Source organism: Carassius auratus, chromosome 11 (assembly GCF_003368295.1).
Source record: "Carassius auratus strain Wakin chromosome 11, ASM336829v1, whole genome shotgun sequence".
Lineage (NCBI taxonomy): Eukaryota > Metazoa > Chordata > Actinopteri > Cypriniformes > Cyprinidae > Carassius > Carassius auratus.
This window is the reverse complement of record NC_039253.1, coordinates 458392-482431: the sequence shown is the minus strand read 5'-3', so window position 1 is coordinate 482431 and position 24040 is coordinate 458392. Positions and strand designations below refer to the sequence as shown.

Genomic DNA, 24040 nt, shown 5'->3' with positions numbered 1-24040 from the left:
CATCAAACCATGCTTCCGAACAAATGTCATTCACCGTTCTGGGCAGCTCCAGGACAGCTGTCTCTCCGAGCGCGGTGCTGTCTGTGAGCGGGGCGGAGTAACAGAGCACTCAATCACGCTGCAGTGTTTGTGAGAGCTGACAACTTCTCCACCCCATTTACAGAGTGAAATTCTTTGACTACCTTTATCTCGAAGGTCTGTTTTTGAATCTTCCAAAAGTTTTGGCTCGGGGTGCTTTACATGCAGTGGCTGCAGCAGCACTTTCCACCGCGCCAATAACGCGGGGCTGCCCGCCGACGTGCCTGACTTTAAATCGGCGCTACTAAGCACGGATATCGGCCGATGTATTAAAAAATGACAAATATCGGTCTATACTGGTGTAAAAGGTACTGCACAAATAATTTGGGCTCATTAAGCTCTTATTCAGCATAAATTTTTGTAATCTGTGTTCTTGACATTTAGTTTTATAATATAAATAACTTTGAATTAGAAATCGCAGCACATTTCAGATCATTCCAGAAACAAATGCATTTATATTTTCAGTATGGTGCAGAATCAGTTTTAACTTTTAATAAAATTGTTATCATTGATTAAATTTGTATTTTTTTTGTTTTAAAATGTTGGAAAAAAATTGTTTTACATACTAAGACACCACTGTAGTTAATAACAAAATAATTTATTATACTAATTTGTCATCATATTGAACTGTTTATTATCGGTTTCATGAATTATCATGAAATGTCACAAATGGAATCCCAATCATAATTAGATGTTGAATTTCCACATGTGAACAGTAAGGACAGCTTGCAGCTGGGCATCATTATAAAGCTCTGTGCTGAAAGGGCACAAGTCACAGTCGAGTCTGTGCTGCAATCTTATGACGGAAAGAGACTCGCTGGCTACAGTGCTAAAAAAGGAAATGGTTAATTGTTTTGATGTGACGGATTGGTGCCGAGTTCGAATCATCCTTGTTTCCCTCAAACCCTCTTGCAGTGGCATTTTGACTTTCTGTGAAACATGAGTCACACATCTTATCACATCTTTAATGCTGATTTGATAGCATGTCTCCCTCAATTTGTTCTGCTTCATCAAATGCATAAAAGTTCAGTCATTTTAGTTTTTCGTCTGACCGAGCGTCATCCTTTGTTTACTCTGCTTTTCTCCTTACGTGAGGAGACAGCAGCTCAAGATAGATTAAAAATGTTTTTATGCATTCTTTTACAGATGCTTATGTTTATGATATTTGAATATGTCTTTCACATCCTTCATATTTTGCTATCTATTGCATCTAAAATCCAGATACTGTTGTGTACACAGAGTTGATTTAAATTCTTCAGGCTAAGGTTGACTTGCACAAGTGGCTCATTTCTTCCCACTTCCACATCCCACAAGCCACAGATTCCCCTGAACAAGCAAGAAATAACATTCCAGTCACTTCGCCAAATACTGTCCAGTGTTCAGAACGGATACAGTCATCTTCTGTGTATCTGATGATCAGCGCACAGTATGCTGCTGAATTATTTTCCACCCTCTCTCTGACTCTTTTAATTCAATGGTTTTTTAAAAAGAGAAATTTGAGAAAAGGTTCCATTAAATTGATCAAAAGTGACAGCAAAAACTTTTATGGTGTTAATAATAAATGTAATAAATGGTGTTCTTTTGAACTTTATCAAAGAATCCTAAAAAAGTTTTACAGTTTGCATAAAAAATATGAAACCGCACAATGGTTTTCAACATTGATAATAATAAGAAATGTTTCTTGAGCAGCAAATCTGCATATTCAAATGATCTCCGAAGGAACTTTAATGATGCTGAAAATTCAGCTTTGCATCAAAGGAATAAAATACATTTTAAAATATATTCAAATAGAAAACAGTTCTTTTGAATTGTAATAATATTTAACAATATCTCTTTTTACGTAAAGGGACCGCTCTCCCCAAAATTACAAATTCTGTCAATAGTTTATGTAGTTTAAAGCTGTAATCTGGAATGTTTAATAATTTTTAAGTCAAATCATGCAAACCTCTATTTTCCCACATGTGTCATCCAGTCCAGTAGGTGGCAGAAATAAAAGCTTTTACCCTGGTTTGCCACCTGCCATTAAAACTGCAGAAGAACAAGATGCTGCAACTCTAAATTCATCCCCCTTATTGTTGTCAAAAATATGAATATTGTAAAAATTATCTAAAAGCTAAAAAATTTTGCTGTGAGCTAAAAACGTAATATTTACCTCAGGAAAACCATTCACGGTCCATATCTTTTTAGCAAGATAGGGAAAAAAATAACTCTACACTTTATATGCTATATAATATAATTCCGTTTTCCTTTTTTTGCGAAATATAAGTGCTAGTTGTTTTGGTTAGGGAGTTGAATTTCAAATATTTGCGTTTACCGAAATTACATTGCATCACTAACTATCGCTTTGTTGAAAATTATACACTTTGTACTAAATAGAATGCAAAAAAAACTGTATGCCAAGAGTATAGTACATCTCAATTCATATATATATTATTTGAAGAACAGAATGCAAAAAGTATGCAGTTGACCTACTACTTCTGATGGCAAACTGAAATGCACAACTCATTACTATCCCATGAGGCCAGAGACGAGGGTTTATGAATAGCATTAAAGCAATGCAACTGACGTTGGTAGTTCATGTGATCGTAACGATTTTATATATATCACACACACGACTCAAAACTATTTCAGTAGATCAAGACATGCGGTATCCCTGTAACAGACTGTGTATGTCTCGCTTAGGCTCTGGAGCGCTCCGAGAGTGAGGAGGTTTCAGTAATCACCCAGCTGGTGAAGAAGATCCTCATCATCATCTCACGACCCGCACGACTGCTGGAGTGTCTGGTGAGATTCTGCACTCCACTGATCCACGGTGAATATTCCTAACGCTCTTGACATTCCCAAAACTGTGCTCCTGATTTTCACTTCCCTAGGAGTTTGACCCTGAGGAGTTTTACCATCTTCTGCAGGCCGCAGAAGGACACGCCAAAGTCGGCCAAGGCATCAAAACCGATATTCCCCGCTACATAATCAGCCAGCTAGGACTCAACCGAGATCCCCTTGATGGTGCGATTATCTTGTGGTGGTTTTGTTTTGAAAGCATGTCAGTTTCTCTCAGGCTCATGTTGTTGTGTCCTTCATCTCTTTTGACAGAAGTGGTTCAGCTCGAGGAGCAGTATGACTCTGGCCCCACACTCACGGTCGATTCGGAAGAATCCACGGAGGTAAATGCACCTCAAAAAGAGCTGAAGCATTAAATAGCCTTGCTAGATTTCATAAGACGTCGCTAACGATACATCTCCTGTTGCTTACAGCAGAATAAATCTTTACCCACACCACTACGAAGAAAACCACAGGAGAGTGATTTTGAGACTATTAAACTCATCAGCAATGGGGCTTATGGGTAAGCAAATCACATCATGACTACAGGTAAAAAAGTGATTACTATAGAAAGGCATAAGGGCAAAACATGATTTGAATGAAAACCCAGCTTTATTAATCATTCTAGCTTACTATAGCTTTTAAATCCCGACAAAACAGGCTCCTGAACTGGAGGATGGTTTATTGTTACAATCACGAAGGCAGTTTCTTTTTCTGGTTTTGCTAGCTGCCAACAGGACCTACTTAAAATGATAGGTCTCCCAAAGATGCAAAATCTGTCATTAATTACTCAACCTCATGTCGTTCCAAACTCATGAGACCTTTGTTTATCTTTGGAACACAAATAAAGATATTTTTGATGAAATCCGAGAGCTTTCTGAACCTACGTAGACCACATGGAAACTACCACGTTCAAGGCCCAGAAACTTAGTAAAGACATTTTTAAAATGGTCCATTTGACATCAGTGGTTCAACTGTGAATTTATGAAGCATGAGAATACCTTTTTTGTGTGCAAAGAAAACAAAAATTACAACTTTATTCAACAATCTCTTCACTTCAGGTCAGTCTCCGCCGCCACTTACGAGAGTACTACTCAATCAAGTGTTGATTAAAAAAAAATGCATGAAGCTATAAAACATTGGCATAATGCATGTTAAGATATTCATTCAACAGAATATTATGGGGGTCATGATTATTTTGTGGAAATAATAAAAAATGTTGGCAGTAGCTGGTGAAGAAAAGTTAAACTGAGGCAAAGTAGCTAATAATTAAACAATTTTTTAGCACAGTTTCTTAGAATATGTAAAGGAAAATATTGAGTTACAGTCTGGGGGTAGATGGGTTTATGTCTGAAAATGCAATGTCATAATTCTGAAAGTCAATGTAGTACATTTGTGTTAAGAAGATTCTAGTGATCTTCTGATTAGTTTCTTCTGATTAGGAAATGTTGGCAATTAAAAGGGATCGTTCTCCCAAAAATAAAAAAAATGTCCTCATTTACTCACCCTCCTGTTGTTCCAAACCTATATGAATATCTTCTTTCTGTTGAACACAAAAGAAGATATTTTGAAGAATGTTTGTAATCTTACAGTTACAGGTTCCCATTGACTACCATTGTTTTGGGTAAAAAAAACTACTATGTAAATCAATGGCGAGCAGAAACTGTTTGGTTACCACACTCTTCATAATAACTTCTGGAATAATAGCTTGAGGAATTGTGCAAATTGTGATAGAATTTTCATTTTTGGGTGAACTATCCTTTTAATAACTAAATTAGTGAAAACTAAATTTTGTAGCTGTTTTATTCAATCTCTCAAGAATTAGTGCTCTGTGTCTTCAAGGTCAGGAAGCTCCCAGAACATTACCCAAGCATCCTACTGCTATGTTCTCCATTTCTCCTGCAGGGCTGTGTATCTGGTGAGGCATAAAGAAACTCGGCAACGGTTTGCCATGAAAAAGATCAACCGACAAAACCTGATTCTGCGGAACCAGATCCAGCAGGTGTTTGTGGAGCGAGATATCCTGACATTTGCAGAGAATCCCTTTGTGGTCAGCATGTTCTGCTCCTTCGAGACCCGCAGACACCTGTGCATGGTCATGGAGTACGTGGAAGGTAAGGGCTACGCTACACAACATTTTTAAGCCACGGTTAAAAGTTAATGAAAGTCAGAGCGAGTCTGTAGATTTTAGTTAACGGGTTCCATTGAAAATCTTGTTTCTACGACTCTGACTGTGATTCCATCCGGTCAGAGGATATCAAACATGTTTCTGCGTGACTTTGTTGTGATCGGAAGGACTTTAAGTCTGGTAATGTGTGATCCTCAATGTATCTCTACTTCTGTTATACCTTTACACCGGAGACTTCTTAGGAAAAAGTCTTCTGAATATTTATTTTCTTGCAAGAAAAGTTCAACAGACATCCTAGGTGACTGCAGAGTGCGACCAAGAGGCAAACATCCAGATGAGTTTCTGAGAATTTAATGCAAATAATTTTCTAAGAAGCCAGGATGTCGTAAGAAACTAAAATAACATTTCTGTCTCACACTTATCTTGCGCACACACACACACACACACACCAGGTTTCCTGTTGTCTCTCAGCTCATCGAAAACTCATAAAGAACACTCTTTAGTACAGTGGAGTTAATAATACTAATAATAATGTTAATGTTTCATATGAAGATAAGATTTCCTCCACATCTTATAGCCGAGTTCTTTTGTGAATGATATTCTGCATCAGATGGTTTGGAGGCTAGCTTGCAGCAACTGTAGCAACGTTAGATTGCTTTCAGATTTATAATATTATTTGATTTGGAAATATATACTTAAAACCATTTCATTTGTTATTTCGGTTTATGTCATCCCCTGGATAATTTAATTTATTTTATTTGTTGCTGTGATGATTGTAATAGTGAGTACAGCAGTAAATTTTATTTACTATGGGAAAGATTACACGAACACAAAATATACAGTATTGTTCAAAATAATAGCAGTACAATGTGACTAACCAGAATAATCAAGGTTTTTCGTATATTTTTTTATTGCTACGTGGCCAACAAGTTACCAGTAGGTTCAGTAGATTCTCAGAAAACAAATGAGACCCAGCATTCATGATATGCACGCTCTTAAGGCTGTGCAATTGGGCAATTAGTTGAATTAGTTGAAAGGGGTGTGTTCAAAAAAATAGCAGTGTGGCATTCAATCACTGATGTCATCAATTTTGTGAAGAAACAGGTGTGAATCAGGTGGCCCCTATTTAAGGATGAAGCCAACACTTGTTGAACATGCATTTGAAAGCTGAGGAAAATGGGTCGTTCAAGACATTGTTCAGAAGAACAGCGTACTTTGATTAAAAAGTTGATTAGAGAGGGGAAAACCTATAAAGAGGTGCAAAAAATGATAGGCTGTTCAGCTAAAATGATCTCCAATGCCTTAAAATGGAGAGCAAAACCAGAGAGACGTGGAAGAAAACGGAAGACAACCATCAAAATGGATAGAAGAATAACCAGAATGGCAAAGGCTCAGCCAATGATCACCTCCAGGATGATCAAAGACAGTCTGGAGTTACCTGTAAGTACTGTGACAGTTAGAAGACGTCTGTGTGAAGCTAATCTATTTTCAAGAATCCCCCGCAAAGTCCCTCTGTTAAAAAAAAGGCATGTGCAGAAGAGGTTACAATTTGCCAAAGAACACATCAACTGGCCTAAAGAGAAATGGAGGAACATTTTGTGGACTGATGAGAGTAAAATTGTTCTTTTTGGGTCCAAGGGCCACAGGCAGTTTGTGAGACGACCCCCAAACTCTGAATTCAAGCCACAGTACACAGTGAAGACAGTGAAGCATGGAGGTGCAAGCATCATGATATGGGCATGTTTCTCCTACTATGGTGTTGGGCCTATTTATCGCATACCAGGGATCATGGATCAGTTTGCATATGTTAAAATACTTGAAGAGGTCATGTTGCCCTATGCTGAAGAGGACATGCCCTTGAAATGGTTGTTTCAACAAGACAATGACCCAAAACACACTAGTAAACGGGCAAAGTCTTGGTTCCAAACCAACAAAATTAATGTTATGGAGTGGCCAGCCCAATCTCCAGACCTTAATCCAATTGAGAACTTGTGGGGTGATATCAAAAATGCTGTTTCTGAAGCAAAACCAAGAAATGTGAATGAATTGTGGAATGTTGTTAAAGAATCATGGAGTGGAATAACAGCTGAGAGGTGCCACAAGTTGGTTGACTCCATGCCACACAGAAAAAAACTGTGGTCATACAACTAAATATTAGTTTAGTGATTCACAGGATTGCTAAATCCCAGAAAAAAAAAATGTTTGTACAAAATAGTTTTGAGTTTGTACAGTCAAAGGTAGACACTGCTATTTTTTTGAACACACCCCTTTCAACTAATTGCCCAATTGCACAGCCTTAAGAGCGTGCATATCATGAATGCTGGGTCTTGTTTGTTTTCTGACAATCTACTGAACCTACTGGTAACTTGTTTGCCACGTAGCAATAAAAAATATACTAAAAACCTTGATTATTCTGGTTAGTCACATTGTACTGCTATTATTTTGAACAATACTGTATAAATATTCTCATATTAAGGGAAGTTTTGCATGCATAAATGCAAGCATTCTGAAAAGAACCCTGATATTATCCAGTTTAAAAATAAAACCACTTTATATTTATATTGAAACAATGCCAGAAGGACCGTCGTCAACCGCCTTTAATTCCTCTGTTTAATTTGACTTTACATGTATACTCTTTTTCTTTGTGAATGATTATTGTGATATGATCATTTGTATTTTGTTTATTTTGAGACCATATGCAGTGATATCTAAAAAAAAAAAACAGCTGCTCTGCGGTTTATAATAAACACAAATATTTATTTACACTGTAAAAGCATTTTATGTAAACTTAATATATTTATTATTCATTTATGAATTATATTCTGTAATGTTTTTTTAAAAATAAAGCAGAAAAATATAGACCCCATTTTATTGATATTTAAATAGTACAAGCTTGTTTTGTTGAACTTTATTCGTGTATATAGTCTACAGGCGCTGTATTAAGCAGTACCAAAATCTCCTAGTCTTTGGCAGTAGCTACATAAATATATTGAATGAAAAGGCATTTTCTTTTGTAAAGTGCTTTCGAACATGATTTTTCTCCAATGAGGGGGAGGAATATTTGGCAAATTACGCTGCAGGACTTTTATTATTGCACTGGTTGGCTATTAACTGTGAGGAGACAGTGTCATTCAATGCATTGGAGAATAGAATACAGTGAACATAAATAAAGAAACAAAGTTGCTTGTCAAATTTCCTTAACAAGCAAACCATTTTTTTATATATATATATATATATATATATATATATATATATATATATATATATATATATATATATATATATATATTAGGGGTGTAACGATACGCGTATTCGTATTGAACCGTTCGGTACGACGCTTTCGGTTCGGTACGCGGTACGCATTATGTATACCGAACGGTTCGTTGGAGTAATTAATTATATTTGAAAAAAAAAAAAAAGAGAGAGAAAGAAATATAATGATATGCGTTCAACAAGGTAGCCCAATAACCCAAACAACGTAACAGGCAACGCCCCTGACACTCCCGAAGAAGAAAAAAACACCATCTTATATGTTTATGTTAGGCTACTCAGCAGGCGCTCGCTCACTCAGTACGCGCTGAAGGCTCGTTGCAAAATAGCCAATGCGTTTAACAGACTAGAAATGAGAAGATCCTCCAATAACCAACAGGTCTGGTGTTTGGGTGCACTTTGGATTCCCTTTAAGCTATAATGGTGATGGCAAGAGAGTGGTGGATAAAAAAACAACGGTATGTCGCATCTGCAACATGACAGGGTACACCAGCGGGATTACAAAAAAAAAAAAAAAAAAAAAAACACCAGCGGGAATATCTGGGATATATGCGTCAGTACTATCTGGGAAAAGACGAAAAAAAGGAGAAACATGCACGCAGCAAACTATCCCTGCAGCATTTAGACACTATAGCTTACAGGGAATCCAACCCAAACACCAGACCTGTTGGTTATTTTAGGATCTTATATTTCTGGTCTGTTAAATGCATTAGACATTTTGCAACGAGCCTTCAGCGCGTGCTGAGTGAGCGAGCGCCTTAGGGGCCGTTCACATATCGTGCCTAAAAACGCATGGAAAACGCTAAGCGCGTCTTTCTCCTCCTTTCCAAAGCGCTCGGGCAGAAGCGCTCATGAGGCGTCTGTCTTTGCTAAGCAACAATGACGTGCTCTCTCCATGAGACGCGGAAATTTCACCGAAGGATAAATGGATTTGCAGCTCTAAAAATCGCTTGCAGTAGCTCTGCTACTGAATTTATTTCAAAATTGCAATCCATATACAACTATGATCAGCTGATCCTTCATCTTGGCTGAGCTCTCAACGTTGTTACGGGAAAGGATGAAGCTGATTGGTTGGTTCTTGTCACATGACCCGCGGTGCGCTTGCGGCATTCTGAAAAGTTGAGATGTTTTTACATTTTGCTGTATCTAAAACGTATCGAACCGAACCGAACCGAACCGTGACATCAGTGTATCGTATCGAACCGAACCGTGAATTTTGTGAACCGTTACACCCCTAATATATATATATATATATATATATATATATATATATATATATATATATATATATATATATATATATATATATATATATATATATAAATATACATATAAGCCCAAAAAACCACCACCGGTGACCTGGATTTTTACACGCAACTTTACAAAATAAAAAGCCCAAAGTCACGTTTAATACTTGGACTTGGTAACTGTGTGGTGGAGGTAATAGTACCCTGTTTCACGTCAGAATGGAAGTTGTATGACATCATGTGAAAAGGGTCTATGGACAGTTTTTTTTTCTGTGTTTGATGCCTAACGTTATAAAAAATCTGGATTTTAAATTGTGCTGTGTATTCCAGCTTTTAAGGCAACAGAACTCAAATATAACCTGTAAACGTATCTTTTAAACGAATATTGTCATATGAACAGTCAAAGCTCACAAAGAGAATATAGACATTTATATATATACATTTAAATAGTTTTATTCAGTGACTAAGGTCCTTCTCCTCTGGATGGTCGGTAGAAATGGAAATCTCTTGTAACAATATACATCACTGTTCAAAAGTTTGTGGGCAGTATTTCTTTTTGGAAAAAATATATATCCATGTGATAAAATGATCAAAAGTGATTGTAAAGGTCTATATTGTTAGAAAAGATAAAATGCTGTCATTTTTCATTTTTTATTCATCAAAGAATCTTGAAAAAAGTACCCCAGCTTCCAAAAAATATTATATCAACATTGATAATAAATCAGCATATTAGACTGATTTCTGTAGAATCATGTGACACTGAAGACTGGAGAAATGGATGATGAAAATTCTGCTTTGCATCACAGAAATAAATTATATTTTAAAGTATATTAAAATAGAAAAGCATTGTTTTTAATTGCAGTATGTCACAATATTACTGTTTTTCTTAATACCTGTACATCTATTTATTAAGAAAGTGTAATGCATTAAAACATGACAAGCAAAATTTCTAATATTATGATGCGTTTTAACTGTGGTTACCATTATTTATGGAAAGATATAATGCATTACATAATAGATTACAAATATGTTTATTATGCATTATACATAAAGGCTTTGAGTAAAGTGTTAGCATTGCTCAAATGCTAACATAAATTATTAATAATACATGTGTATGTGTATGTTGCTCATATAAATATGTCTGGGCTGATGTGATCTCCAGGTGGTGACTGTGCCACTCTGCTTAAGAACATGGGGCCACTTCCTGTGGAAATGACCAGGATGTACTTTGCGGAGACGGTTCTAGCGCTGGAGTACCTCCACAGTTATGGCATTGTGCACAGAGATCTCAAACCAGACAAGTGAGAAAAGAACTGCAGACTTCATTCATGCAAGCGTATGTCAGTGTAACTGTTGTTTACCAGTTCTGTTAACCCTTCGCAGCCTCTTGATCACTTCAATGGGACATATTAAACTCACTGACTTCGGGCTCTCCAAAATCGGCCTCATGAACATGACAACTAATCTGTACGAGGGCCACATTGAGAAAGACACTAGGGAGTTTATCGATAAGCAGGTGGGCAAGAACTAATACTCAATCTATGCTAATTTTCAATACACTTTATTGATATTAATATAGAATCTGTCTTCGTTTTGCATTGTTTTATTTGTTGTATTCGTAGGTTTGTGGCACCCCGGAGTACATTGCTCCAGAAGTGATCTTGCGGCAGGGCTACGGGAAGCCTGTCGATTGGTGGGCCATGGGCGTCATCCTGTACGAGTTTCTGGTGGGATGTGTGCCGTTCTTCGGAGACACACCAGAAGAGCTTTTTGGACAGGTTGTGAGTGGTGAGTTCAGATGAACAGGACACAGATACCATTAAAGGATCAGGAAGCTTTACCAACTGGTTTAAAATGAAACCATGCCATGAAAGGATTTGATACACTGTGTTCCTTATGCAGATGAGATTATCTGGCCAGATGGAGACGATGCCCTTCCTGTAGACGCCCAGGACTTGATCACACGATTACTGAACCAAAACCCACAGGAGAGGCTTGGAAGAGGTGCTTCGACATTCATTTGTAGCCGATAGGAATTGTTAAAAAACCTCTTTAGTGTAATTACGTTAACTAGGTATAATTATCTCGTTATTTTTTCCAAAGGTTCATAAGTGTATTTTTAATAAAAGAGCATGTATTGAAACAAAGCTGATAAAACACATCGTTCTGCACTTCAACAAATTTATCTAGCTGTTTTTAATTTAGAATTTTTATCAATTATATATTTTTTAAAATTAGTCAATTATATTTTAGATTTTTTTTTTATAAGTATACATTTATTTTTTATAATTTGTAATTTTTATTTAATTTTAGAATTTTATATATTATGAATTTTTATTATATATATAAAAAAAATGTAAAAATGATTTTGTATGATATATATATATATATATATATATATATATATATATATATATATATATATATAATTTAAAAATAATTAAATTAAAAATATGAATTAAATTATAAATATTTTTTTATATAAAATATTTTTTTTGCTTCGGCAAATTGACAAAAATGGTCATGAAAATACAATTAATATTGTATGAAAAACCAACTTTACCTCGTAAAAATAAATGACTAATTGAAGTTCAAAATAAATGTTTAGATAAATTAGATCAAAAATCATGCAAAAATCATTCAAGAGTTTTCTGTGAGCTGTGTTCAGATTTGATGTATTCACGTGTGTTTGTAGGTGGGGCTCCAGAAGTAAAGCAGCACATGTTCTTCAGTGGTCTGGACTGGAACGGACTCCTGCGTCAGAAAGCCGAGTTCATCCCTCAGCTGGAGGCCGAAGACGACACTAGTTATTTTGACAGTGAGTCTCACTAATTCAGCACAGGGTGGAGATTCGGTGAGCTTCACAAAGGCCTGGAGCGAAGCGCTCTGGAAATGTCAGCTCATTCTTGCGGCGTGTGCACTGAGATGCTGTTATTATGTCTTCATTGTACTTGCCTATTACTCCCTAAATCCTTTTTTGTTTGTTTCTTTTTTCCCCCCATGCAGCTCGATCTGAACGCTACCATCATTTGGCCTCTGATGAAGATGATGAAACTAATGATGAAGAGTCTTCCCTAGAAATACGAGGGTTTTCCTCTTGGTCAAATCGTTTCAGCAAGGTTGGCTCCTTCAGCTGTCTGCACACTTTTTTTTTAAATTGTAGTTTGATTTTTTTTAATTGTGACCCTGGAGCACAAAACCAGTCTTAAGTCGCTTGGGTGTTTTTGTAGCAATATTCAAAAATAGATTGTATTGGTCAAAATTATAGTTTTCTTTTATGCCAAAAATCATTAGGATATTAAGTAAAGATCATGTTCCATGAAGATATATTGTTAATTTCCTCCCATAAATATATCAAAACTTCATTTTTGATTAGCAATATGCATGGCTAAAGACTTCATTTGGACAACTTTAAAGGTGATTTTCTCAATATTTTTTTTTTTGCACCGTTAGATTCCAGATTTTCAAATAGTTGCATCTTGGACAAATATTGTCTTATCATAACAAACCATACGCCAATGGAAAGCTTATTTATTCAACTTTCAAATTATGTATAAAACCCAATTTTGAAAAAATTTACACTTGGTTTTGTGCTCCAGGGTCACAATTTAGTTACATTTTTTGATATTTTTTTTTTCTCTCTGACATTTCTTATGCACATTTCTGTAGGTGTACAGCAGCACCGAGCACCTGGCCACCCCATCCAACCTGAGCTTCTCCTCTGACCGCAGTCACAGTGAAGAGCTGGAGGACGGCAGGGACACTCACTCACATGGAGAGATCCAGCGGCAGGCCTCCACTGGAGACAAGAGGCTTTCGGCTCAGAGGGCAAGGTAGGAAAAGACGAATAAAGAAATCAGTTCACTCAAAAAACTGACATGTCATTACAATCGAATAGAACATGTTATACACAATACAGAAAAATAAACTATATATGTTGTGTATGTTACAGTCAGTTTTCATTCATCACTATTGGTACTATTGTAGATTTGAATTAATATTTTAAATTATGGTTTCATTTTATTTCTAAACTATTGGATTTTGTATTTTTTATTACAAAAATTTTAGAATATGCACTTGTCAAATATTGTAGATACTTTCTGTATGAATTACTTCAAAAAATTGCATTACAGATGTCTGGTATTTTAACCAAAGTTATGTGGAAGGCAATTTTGACTAATAAGTTAACAGCAGGTATCTAAAATAAAATTTTGTCTAAAAATTGTATTTTTATTTTCAGCAATTCTGCGACTTAATTTAGACTAGTTAAAATGCGACAATGATAAAAATGTAATTGAGTAATCAAATTAAGATGACCTTAGGTCAAATTGCATTTTTACTTGTAAAAATTATTAACATTTGGTTGTTTTGTCTGTATATTCATATTTATTTACTCATATTTATTTTATTTTTTAATTTTAGTACAAGTTGAACTAAATGATGTGTATATATGTGACTCGGACCACAAAAACAGTCTTAAGTGTAATTTCTTTCTAAATTGAGATTTATGCATCATCTGAAAGCTGAATAAACAATCTTTCCATTGGTGTATGGTTTGTTAGGATCAGACAATATTTTCTCTGAGACACAACTATATGAAAATCTGGAATCTGAGGGTGCAAAAAATATTCTAAATAGCGGTACTGAGAAAATCTACTTTGAAGTTGTCCAAATTAATTCTTAGTAATGGATATTACTAATCAAAAATATAGTTTTGATGTAATTTAGAAAATATCTTCATGGAACATGATCTTTACTTAATCCTAATGATTTAAAAAAAAAAAGAAAAAAATTGATAATTTTGACCCATACAATGTTTTTTTGGCTATTGCTAAAAACACATCCCAGCGACTTAAGACATGGTTTTGTGCTCTAGAGTCACATATATAGACAGATAGTTAGATATAGATGTAGAAATATAAAATGTATTTCTTTTTTTGGTTCACTTTAAATGAAAATGTTTCTTATGGTTGCAAAACGGTATACCCAATCTAGAATTGCATTAGCAGTAGTATATAATGTTAGTATATTGTTTTGATGTTTGTGGCTCAGTCACAGTAGATGTTATTTTCCAGCAGTCTGAAAGTGTGTTTGATGTCTTCCAGTCTGCGCCCTCGCACTTCCTCCAGCTCCTCTCAGCCTGAGCGAGCGGTGAGCCCCCTAGTGGTGAGCAGCACACACAGCCTGGAGGCCATGCCTCGATTCGCCCTCTCCACAGACGACGAGGGTAAGCTGAGCCTCAGAATCTGACACATTCTATGAGATTTATGTCATCAAATTTATTGGCCTTCACAAATTTCACAGAACCTGCCAGTGAGCAACTTGAGAGCATCCATCATGCATCCATCCAGCGTTTGTCAGTATAGACCTTTTTCCTGAGTAAACAATGAACGCAACCATTACGGATTCAAATAGTGCCCATCTGTTTTTTAATGTGGCTAATGTCGGCAGCTTCGTCTCATCCACGCACTCATTAAACCTTGAGGTCCTTTACGGTCATGGTGCTATGGAGCTATGTGCTTTTTTTTTTAAAACACTTTAATAAGTTTAACATTAGATTATCAGCTCAGAATATACGTTAATTTGACTAGAAACACCAGAGACTGGAAATGCAAAGCATCCTTCTGGTTAAGAGTCATGCGTGACCTCAGCATTCAGTAAAAATATCTGTAACAGTGGAATTAATTGAGTTTAATTAAATTAAATAGTTTTTAGAATTATATTTTAGGGCTGAACTGTGGATCATGATTTCTGCTTCTCTCAATTTATTAAGCATAATCGTTATTTTTCCTGAAAATTGTCATTTTCATTTTAGATTTCAACAGTTTAAATCTCCCATAAAAATAATAAATGGATACTTTTTTGCCCAGAGATTATACGTAATCTTCCCAACCTGGCAACCATGTGCACACGCTCTCTCTACATTATTGAAAAAGCTGAAAAACCGTCAATATTATGAGGTCTGTTTTGATTTATGCTTATGTGAAAGTGCAAAAATTCTATGAAAGGAAAAAAAAGACAATCATGATTAACATCTGTGGTTTATATTTTTTAGCAAAATAATTGATTAAATGTTTAACCACCATCTTGTAGCCCTATTATATATAATTTTGTAATTTTAGTATTTTTTAATGCTTTTTTCCCACATTGCATGTTTTCTACCATACACATGAAGTTTGAGTTGAAGGGTTTGCTTCCGATCTCTCATGATTCTATCATGTTGGTCCCTTACATCCTATTCTCTTTTTGCCTTTCTATAAAACCTCCCTTTGAAAGAGAATCTCTCACTATATTTGCTTATCTATACAGACTTGTATTTAGGTGGACATTCATTTGAACATGGCTAGGGCACACATTTACTATACAAGAACGCTTCATTCACAAGGGTGGAGGAGTGTTTTGATGCAAACCTTTTTTCTGCAGCTGAAGTTGTCGTATCCAAACTGCGACGAATCAGACTACGTAGCAACAGCACAGGAACGAAACACTCATCGCCGAAGGAGCAAGGGAGTCCTCAGAGCTTTGGAAACCAGCTGGAGACACCTGACAGACATCGGCTCTCACCAGGACGCAAAGTTCCCAAATCTGCATCAGTGTCTACACTCTCGCTCATCATCACTCCAGGTCAGAGCCCACAGTCACCACTGCAGTCATGAAAAATATATCTCTTCTCCTCGTAGCTAGAGAGTGATCAGATTACTTGTAAATTGTAGTCTGTTACGGATTACAAATGACATCATGAAAATCGTACATCATTATGTAATCTATTAGATTCACTCATTTTTAGCCAGCATTTCAGATTTTTTTTTTAAATATATATTAAATAGATTAATATCAATATAAATATATACATGTAAATATTTCCAAAATACATACTGTGTGTGTTTATGTATGTGTGTGTGTTTATATGTAATCAAATAAAATATATAGAATATAAGTTTTATTGAACAAAAGTGTTCAAATACACACAAATACATGTAATAAAACAATATAATAAATTATATACATTGTTTTATATCAAATCCCTGCAGAAAGTGCCAACAACCTGACAATTACCTCTAATCTAATCCTTGTTTAATATTGAATAAACATTATTTGCCCATTTCTTTATGACAGAAATGCTACAGCCACTGAGATTTCTTGAATATGTGGATATCAAAACTTTTATTTTAAAGTGTCAATGAACAGTTAGCGTTGTTAAAAAGATAACGCTAAATTCTTCTGTATTCGCGTAGGCTTATAAATGATTTACCTTCAGATCTAATCGAAAGCTATTCATGGATTCTTGTCTGTGGAGTGTGCCATTTCTGCTATTTTTCTGTTTTTTTTTTATAATCGATGGAATCATATAATGACATAAATGCGCTATGGGTGTCCCGAGTTTGAATCCTGGGTCGAGGACCTTTCCCGATCCCACCCCTCTCTCTCCCACTTCACTTTTCGTCAACTCTACACTGTCCTGTCCTAATAAAGGCAGAATTCCAAAACTAAAAAAGTTCCTACATCTATATTATTTTTATTTTTTTCCCCATTTCTCCAGATGATGGCGGTGGCAGCCTGCAAGCGCACTCTATTTCCCCTCGATCGTTTTCCTCCAACCCATCATCCCGAGACTCCTCCCCCAATCGAGACCTGTCACTCAGCATCAGCAGGCTCCGCCCCCCCATCATCATCCACAGCTCTGGGAAGAAATACGGCTTCACCCTGCAGACCATTCGTGTGTACATGGGGACCAGCGACATCTACACCATACACCACATGGTCTCGGTGAGCAGAGTATCCTTCCTACACCCAGACCCCGAGCTTTACAGGTGCTGGTTATTCTGATCGCTCTTGCTCTTGCTCTTTCTGTCAGGGTGTGGAGGAGAGCAGCCCTGGCCACGAGGCTGGACTGCGAGCAGGTGATCTGATCACTCATGTGAATGGAGAGTCAGTGCAGGGTCTAGTGCACACAGAGATGATGGAGCTGCTTTTGAAGGTATTCGAACTGAAGCACGCTGGGATTCACTGAACTAGACCAAAGATAAATTGTCATTTGAAGGATTTCACAGAAAACACAACCGTTTTGATCTTTTCAGGGATTTTTACCATGGCTAAGGGTTGTTGTTGTTGTCACAGTCTCAACTGGCTTATTGGTTTTATAAAATTTAGGGAACAACAAAATGAAAGTGGACACAGACGTTAACAAATAAATGTATTAAATACAAAAATAAAATGCAAAAAAAAAAAAGTACTTTTTACAATTTTAAACTGATAAAAATTATACTACTTTGAACATAAATTATGTATCATAAATAGTCATACATTCTTACTAAGCGTTTTACTACCGTATTTTCCAGACTATAAGTCGCACTTTTTTTCATAGTTTGGCTGGTCCTGCGACTTATAGTCAGGTGCGACTTATTTATCAAAATTAATTTGACATGAACTAAGAGAAAACATTACCATCTACAGCCACGAGAGGGCGCTCTATGCTATTCATTGTTCCTGTAGATTGTAATGCTTTCTCTTGGTTCTTAATAAATGCGACTTATAGTCCAGTGTGACTTATGTTTTTTTCCTCATCTTGACGTATTTTTGGACTGGTGCGACTTATAGTCCGAAAAATACGGTAGTCTGATGTAATTACAGATGTCAACATGGTAATGAAAATAGTAATGAATTGGTAATATGAAATAGTATCTAATAGTAATGAATTAGTCATATACTAATATAAATAAACAAGAGTATTTACTAGTCTATTACATAATAGATATCTGCTCTATGAAGAATAAGTAGTCAAAGTTGCAGTAAAACTCTAAAACTGATTTTTACTATCTGGAATTTTTTTCACAATATCTGCAATTTAATTTGAGCTAGTAAAATTAATGCTAGTCAAACCATTGCAGGTATCTTTTGTTCTGTGTAGTTCAAATTGCATTATTGCTAAGTTTTGTTTTTTAATATCAGGAAGTTTTAAACGATAAAATGGTTTGCTACAAAATAAAGATTATGTCAGATTACATTTGCATTCATTCTGGTTCTCTCAATACACAGAGCGGTAACCAGGTGGCCCTGCAGACCATCGCACTGGAGGACACGTCGATAAAGATTGGGCCGGCACGCAAGCGCAGCTGTAAAGGAAAGATGGCTCGCCGCTGTAAGAGGAGCAAATGGAAGGAAAGTCAGGACCGGTCAGAAGAACTCTTGAATTTTTTTTTTTTTAAGCTCCCATATCATTTTGTATAATATTATTATTACAAATTTTTTTTTTCATTGGCCAATCCCAATACGCAGAGTGCAGAAAAAATAATTCCATAAATAACGCTTCTGCATACATAATACAATTCAGTGAATGCAAATTAGATGCAAATTACTGAAATTGAATTGTTTGTTTTAAACCGTATTTACAATATTTAATGTCCTAGCAGATATGGTTTGATGTCACTTGCAAGAGATGGAGATCCGTCATTAATGTTTCTTTAACCTGAATAATGTCTGGCGTTCTTCCAGGAGGCGCAGTATGCTGAAGAAGCTGTCCAAACAGAGCACCGTCATGCACAGCAGCCGCAGTTTCTCCTCCGGCCTGCATCACTCCGTGTCCTCCAGCGAGAGTCTGCCAGGCTCTCCCACACACAGCCTTTCCTCCGGACCCACAACACCCTGCCGGAGCCCCGTTCCCGACCACACCGCTGGTATGGCATGATCTGAACACGTATGGAAGAAGTTTGAAAATAAGATAAATATTAAATAAAATGAAGAAAGGCAAAATAAGATGAATTTCACTAATTCAATTAATATTCAAATATTTTTATTTTTAAATATAATTCTTATAATCATATTAAATATAATTCTGTTTTTATTTATATGATAAAATGAAGAGCTATTTCTTTATTTTTATATTTGGCATTATTTGTAATGCACTTATTAAATTAGAAAGTAGCAAAAAAGTTTGGTAAATGTTTTGGCTATTATATTATGTAGATGTTTTAAAAACATGGAGATAGACATATAGAAATATCTTGACACTTTAAATTATATTTTCATTTGTTTATTAATTGGTTATATTGTAAAATAAAGAAATGTGTAAGATTCTGCCTCATTTCTAAATCACATGTTTAGAAAATGCAAAATAAGGTAAGACTGCGCACTAGTTTTAGTTCCCTTATTTGATTTTTAAATGACAAAAAGTTTTGTTGAATATATTGCATATATTTATATTATTTCTCTTTATATTGTTAAATAAATATTTGAGATTTCTAGTTCCATTATTCAATTAGAAAAATGCAAAAAATGTTTCGTTGTCGAATATTGTTTATTGTAATATGCAGATTGCTTTGTTTATTTTCAAACCTTTTTTTAAAAAGAAATTCAAAATATTTCTCTTTATATTGAAGAAATATTTAATAATATGCACATAATTTCTAGTTTACTTACTCTTATTACAAAACGGCAAAAAGGCTGTTTATATTTGTATTTTGTTACAAATTGTCATAAAACATTGCCATCTGTTCAGATGCCAGCCTGCCCCAGAACGCCTCTCCGTGCTCCAGCTCTCCCAGTTCACCGGTGGTCCAAATGCGGCCCAGCTCTCTGCACGGCCTCGGGTCTAAACTCAGCAACCAGCGCTACACTAAAGCGGGGAGACGCAAGTCCACCAGCAATATCCCACCCTCACCTCTGGCCTGCACCTCCTCACCGCAGGCCCTGTCCCCTCAGCGCTCCCCCTCTCCCTTACCCAGCATCTCCAAAACCCTCCACTCCTTCCACGGAAAGACCCTGTCGCCCCCCACCATCATTCGGCATGTGGTCCGACCCCGGAGTGCAGAACCTCCACGTTCCCCTCTGCTAAAGAGAGTCCAGTCTGCGGAGAAACTCTCGGGGGCTTTATTTGCTGACAAAAAGCCCCACGCAGCCCGCAGACACACGCTGGAGGTCCCGCACTGCGAGGTGGACGTCCCGGGAGAAGCCGAGGCCGAGGGGGCCTGTGGAGCCACATACATGGCGGATCACAGCAGGCTGGGTGGGTATCTTTGCGCCCAGAGATTTAGGGACTGGCCCGGCGAGCGGATGGAGCAGATGGTCGTAATGCGCAAGCTGAATCTCTGCGAACGTCGAGATTCCTTCAAGAAACAAGAAGCTGTGCAGGAGGTGAGCTTTGACGAGCCGGATGACCGGGCTCCTCAGATGCCCCCTCAGACGCCCGCATCCGCTGGCACACGGCCCAGGCACGTGATGGGTGAGACGCAGTCGGAGGAGGAGTGCATGGCGAGGAGGAATCCGCTGGTTCCCCAGATCGCCGTGCAAGGATCAGAGAGCGAGGAAGCTGATGACTGGAGGCTTTGCTCAGATGAAGACGAGCAAGAGGATGAAGAAATTGTGAATCGAGGCGATCCTGCCAACAAAGACGACCCACACTCCTCAGCAGCCGCCGAGACAGCGAAGCAGGAAACGCATCAGAGTCCAGATAAACACAAACTGAAAGAGAGATAAATGACTGAAGACTGTTACATATCCGCAGGCTTCTCAGCTCACCCACTGAGATGTTTGTTGCCACGCAGACCAAGTAGAGTATTTTATTAGTGTGCAAATGGAAGTAAGCTAGTTTTATGCAGGGAATATTTATGCTTTTTTTAATTTATAATGTACACTGGTGACATACTGTTGGCCAAAAAGAAAACTTAACGGTTGCTTGTACGTTTTTCTCACCTTGTGTAAACTTGTTGAGGAGGGAAACTGAATGTCTTGATTTTTCTATGAAAATGTGCAAATGCTTAAATTAATTTCATCCTCCCATGAGCTTTTCATTTTTGCACCAACTTTGTGATTTTAAAAGCTTTTGAATGGAATTGTCATTTGACCCTCGTTATCTATTATTTTATCATTTCAAAGCGTTTCCAGAGCATTTGAAATGATACATGTGAAGTAAAAAAGGGCTCTGTTGTGCTGAACATTTGCACTTCGAGTAACTTGACATTTTCGTCAAGGTGTCCAAAAAAACCAATAGTGTATTTGTGGATTTCATGCATCAAACCAAACAGGACATTGTATTTGTCCTTTTTTTTAAAGGTGAATTTAGATTTTAAATATTTTAAACTACAGGGATAGTTCACCAAAAAATAAAAAACATCTGTCATTTCAAGAATTCCAAAAGATATTTTGAAGAAGGTCCCCATTGACTTGCTTAGTATTTTATTTTCCGTACTATGGGAGTAAGTGGAAACCAAAAACTGGTTCCCTGCATTCTTTAAAATATAATCTGTTATGTTCAGGTTTGGAACATCATGGGGTTGAGTACATGATGAGAGAGTTTTGGGGTGAACTATCCCTTTAAATTCCTTTCCTGACACTCTGTGCTTCATAAATTACATTTTTAAGTTTATAAAATGTATTATTTTATTTAACATCCAAATGTCATTAATTCAGTTTTGAAGTATACTTTCACAGTTCTCACTATTATTATAACTTTTTTTTTTTTTGCATGCCTACAATTTTGTTTAAATACTCTTTCTGTAAAAAAAAAATTCTCCCATCTTTGCATGTTATTTTCAGTTCCCATGTTTTTTTAATGCATGTCTTTTATTTTGTCTTAAATTTTCTTTCTGTACATTTTTTTCACCCAACTTTGCACGGTAATTTCACAGTTCCAACCTTTTTTTTTAATACGTCTTTAATTTTCCTTTATTTATGCTGTAAATTTTTTTCACCAAACATTGCATGTTATTTTCAGTTCCCACTATTTCTTCATGCATGTCTTTAATTTCTTTCTGCACATTTTTTTTTCACACAACTTTGCATGTTATTTTCACAGATCCCACAATTTTTTTTTATTTAATTTTCCTTAAGTATTCTTTCTGTAAAATAAGAATATTTATTTCACCCAGAGTTGCATGTTTACCTGCAACCTAAAAAAAATCTTCACAGGTGCTAAGATGAACGGGCTCACAGACACCTTTGAAAAAAAAAAAAAAAAGGTAAAGCATGCAGTCACACATTTCAAACTAACTAGAACTTAACTCGCGTGTGCTCTTACAAGAAATCAATGCGTAACAAACTACGTTATCCTGAGTTTTCCATGGACCGTTGGCTGTCAGCAGTCCTCACAAGCTTTTGTACTTGGAATAATGTTTACATTTTTCATATATTGGAATTTCTACTGTGTGAGGGCAGCTGTATGGCCTGTTTTAACTTGATTACAAATGTGTTCAGACAGTGGGTGGAGGCTTCAGTTAGATTATGCTTTTAAAGTTCAGTTGATGTCATTGTTAATAGGCAAATCTCTCTAATGTTGCACATGTCAGACTGGAAGTTTTTGTGTTCATATGCATGACTCCCCTCCAAAACACTTTTTCTAAGCTGTATATGTGGTTATTTGAATCTAATGGACAGTATTTTTATTGCATGAGAAGGTGCAACAGTCAACTGGAAGTTGTCAGTCAGTCGGGTGTTAATATATGTTCACAAGTTCAACATTTGTAACATTTTTAAAGTTTATTGTTATTGCGACCTCTGTGTAAGGTTTTTTTTTTTTTTTTTTGCATCAGGCTACTGTAATTGTAATACCAGTTTGTCTAAATGAATAGGTCGTATTTTTCTGCCTGTCAGCCGATCATTTGCATGGTGCATGTTCAGTGAATACACAGTGCACATTGGCATGGCATCCTGAGTGCAATATGTGTTTAATGGTCAAGTATAACCAAGCTTTGGAATTACAGTAATTTTTCAAACAATTTCATGTTATGCAGACCCTGTTGTGACCTTTTATCCCTCTGTAATCACAGACTTTAGTGGATGAAGTGTTTGTCATGTGTAATCGTGTTCAGACGGGACGGGGTCACTATCTGCTCTTACATTCACACTAGAGCTTCACAGCACTGGAAATCCATCATATACATATCCTGGTGTGCTGCTGGTTTCTTCCATTTTTCCAGAATTGTCAAGACTTACTGATTATTGGTGTGTGTTTGTAAAAAAGATTAAAAAAACTTTTTATAAATATTTTTTAATGTTCTGACTGTTCGTAGGATGATGTTTTGTAATAAATCATTCACTGGTTAAGAGGGAATATCATGACTTGTTTTTCTTTTAAAAAAAATTTTACACATAAAAATTTAAGTTGGATTGCGATATGGCTTTATATTAGCATGGCTGTGATCTGGCCGTGTATAAACAATAGCTGTAGTATTTATGAATATTTAGTATTGGGAAAAGGTGTGTATGTATGTTGCTGTACAGTGTTATGCCATTAGATGGCACTTCTCTTCGGAAAGGGGTGGCCACACTGCACTTTCAGCATCTTTTTAAAAACCTAATTCAACAATGATAATACACCTTAAATGTAAAAACCTACAATCTACTCCATTTTCCTGCAGTGCTGCATTTTTTTTTTAATTCAGATGAGGTGATGCTGTGATGTATCGATCTGTCATTGGTCACACAGTGTCACTTGATGTGAATTCGCAGGCCCGAATTCAAGTTTAAACCTTTATAAAACGCAGTGAAAAGTGAATCGCACGGC

The 24040-nt window shown here is 36.4% G+C and overlaps 1 protein-coding gene across 5 annotated transcripts in view; it reads left to right on the top strand.

Moving 5' to 3' along the window:
- The window catches only part of LOC113110640 (microtubule-associated serine/threonine-protein kinase 3-like), a 41991-nt gene extending 18404 nt beyond the window's left edge, over positions 1–23587 (top strand). For 3 of the 5 annotated variants that reach the window (XM_026274759.1, XM_026274757.1, XM_026274761.1), the window contains 19 exons: positions 2761–2862; positions 2952–3084; positions 3172–3242; positions 3333–3421; positions 4804–5012; positions 10706–10844; positions 10927–11059; positions 11166–11331; positions 11446–11547; positions 12239–12361; positions 12550–12662; positions 13213–13376; positions 14649–14770; positions 15967–16167; positions 17084–17310; positions 17399–17521; positions 18580–18716; positions 19036–19217; positions 20039–23587. In XM_026274759.1, coding sequence (XP_026130544.1) covers positions 2761–2862; positions 2952–3084; positions 3172–3242; positions 3333–3421; positions 4804–5012; positions 10706–10844; positions 10927–11059; positions 11166–11331; positions 11446–11547; positions 12239–12361; positions 12550–12662; positions 13213–13376; positions 14649–14770; positions 15967–16167; positions 17084–17310; positions 17399–17521; positions 18580–18716; positions 19036–19217; positions 20039–21015 — 3513 coding nt within the window. In that variant the 3' untranslated portion in view covers positions 21016–23587. The remainder of the gene's footprint in view (positions 1–2760; positions 2863–2951; positions 3085–3171; positions 3243–3332; positions 3422–4803; positions 5013–10705; positions 10845–10926; positions 11060–11165; positions 11332–11445; positions 11548–12238; positions 12362–12549; positions 12663–13212; positions 13377–14648; positions 14771–15966; positions 16168–17083; positions 17311–17398; positions 17522–18579; positions 18717–19035; positions 19218–20038) is intronic. The other 2 variants (XM_026274760.1, XM_026274758.1) reach the window with 1 other exon arrangement.
- The last annotated feature ends 453 nt before the right edge of the window (positions 23588–24040 follow it).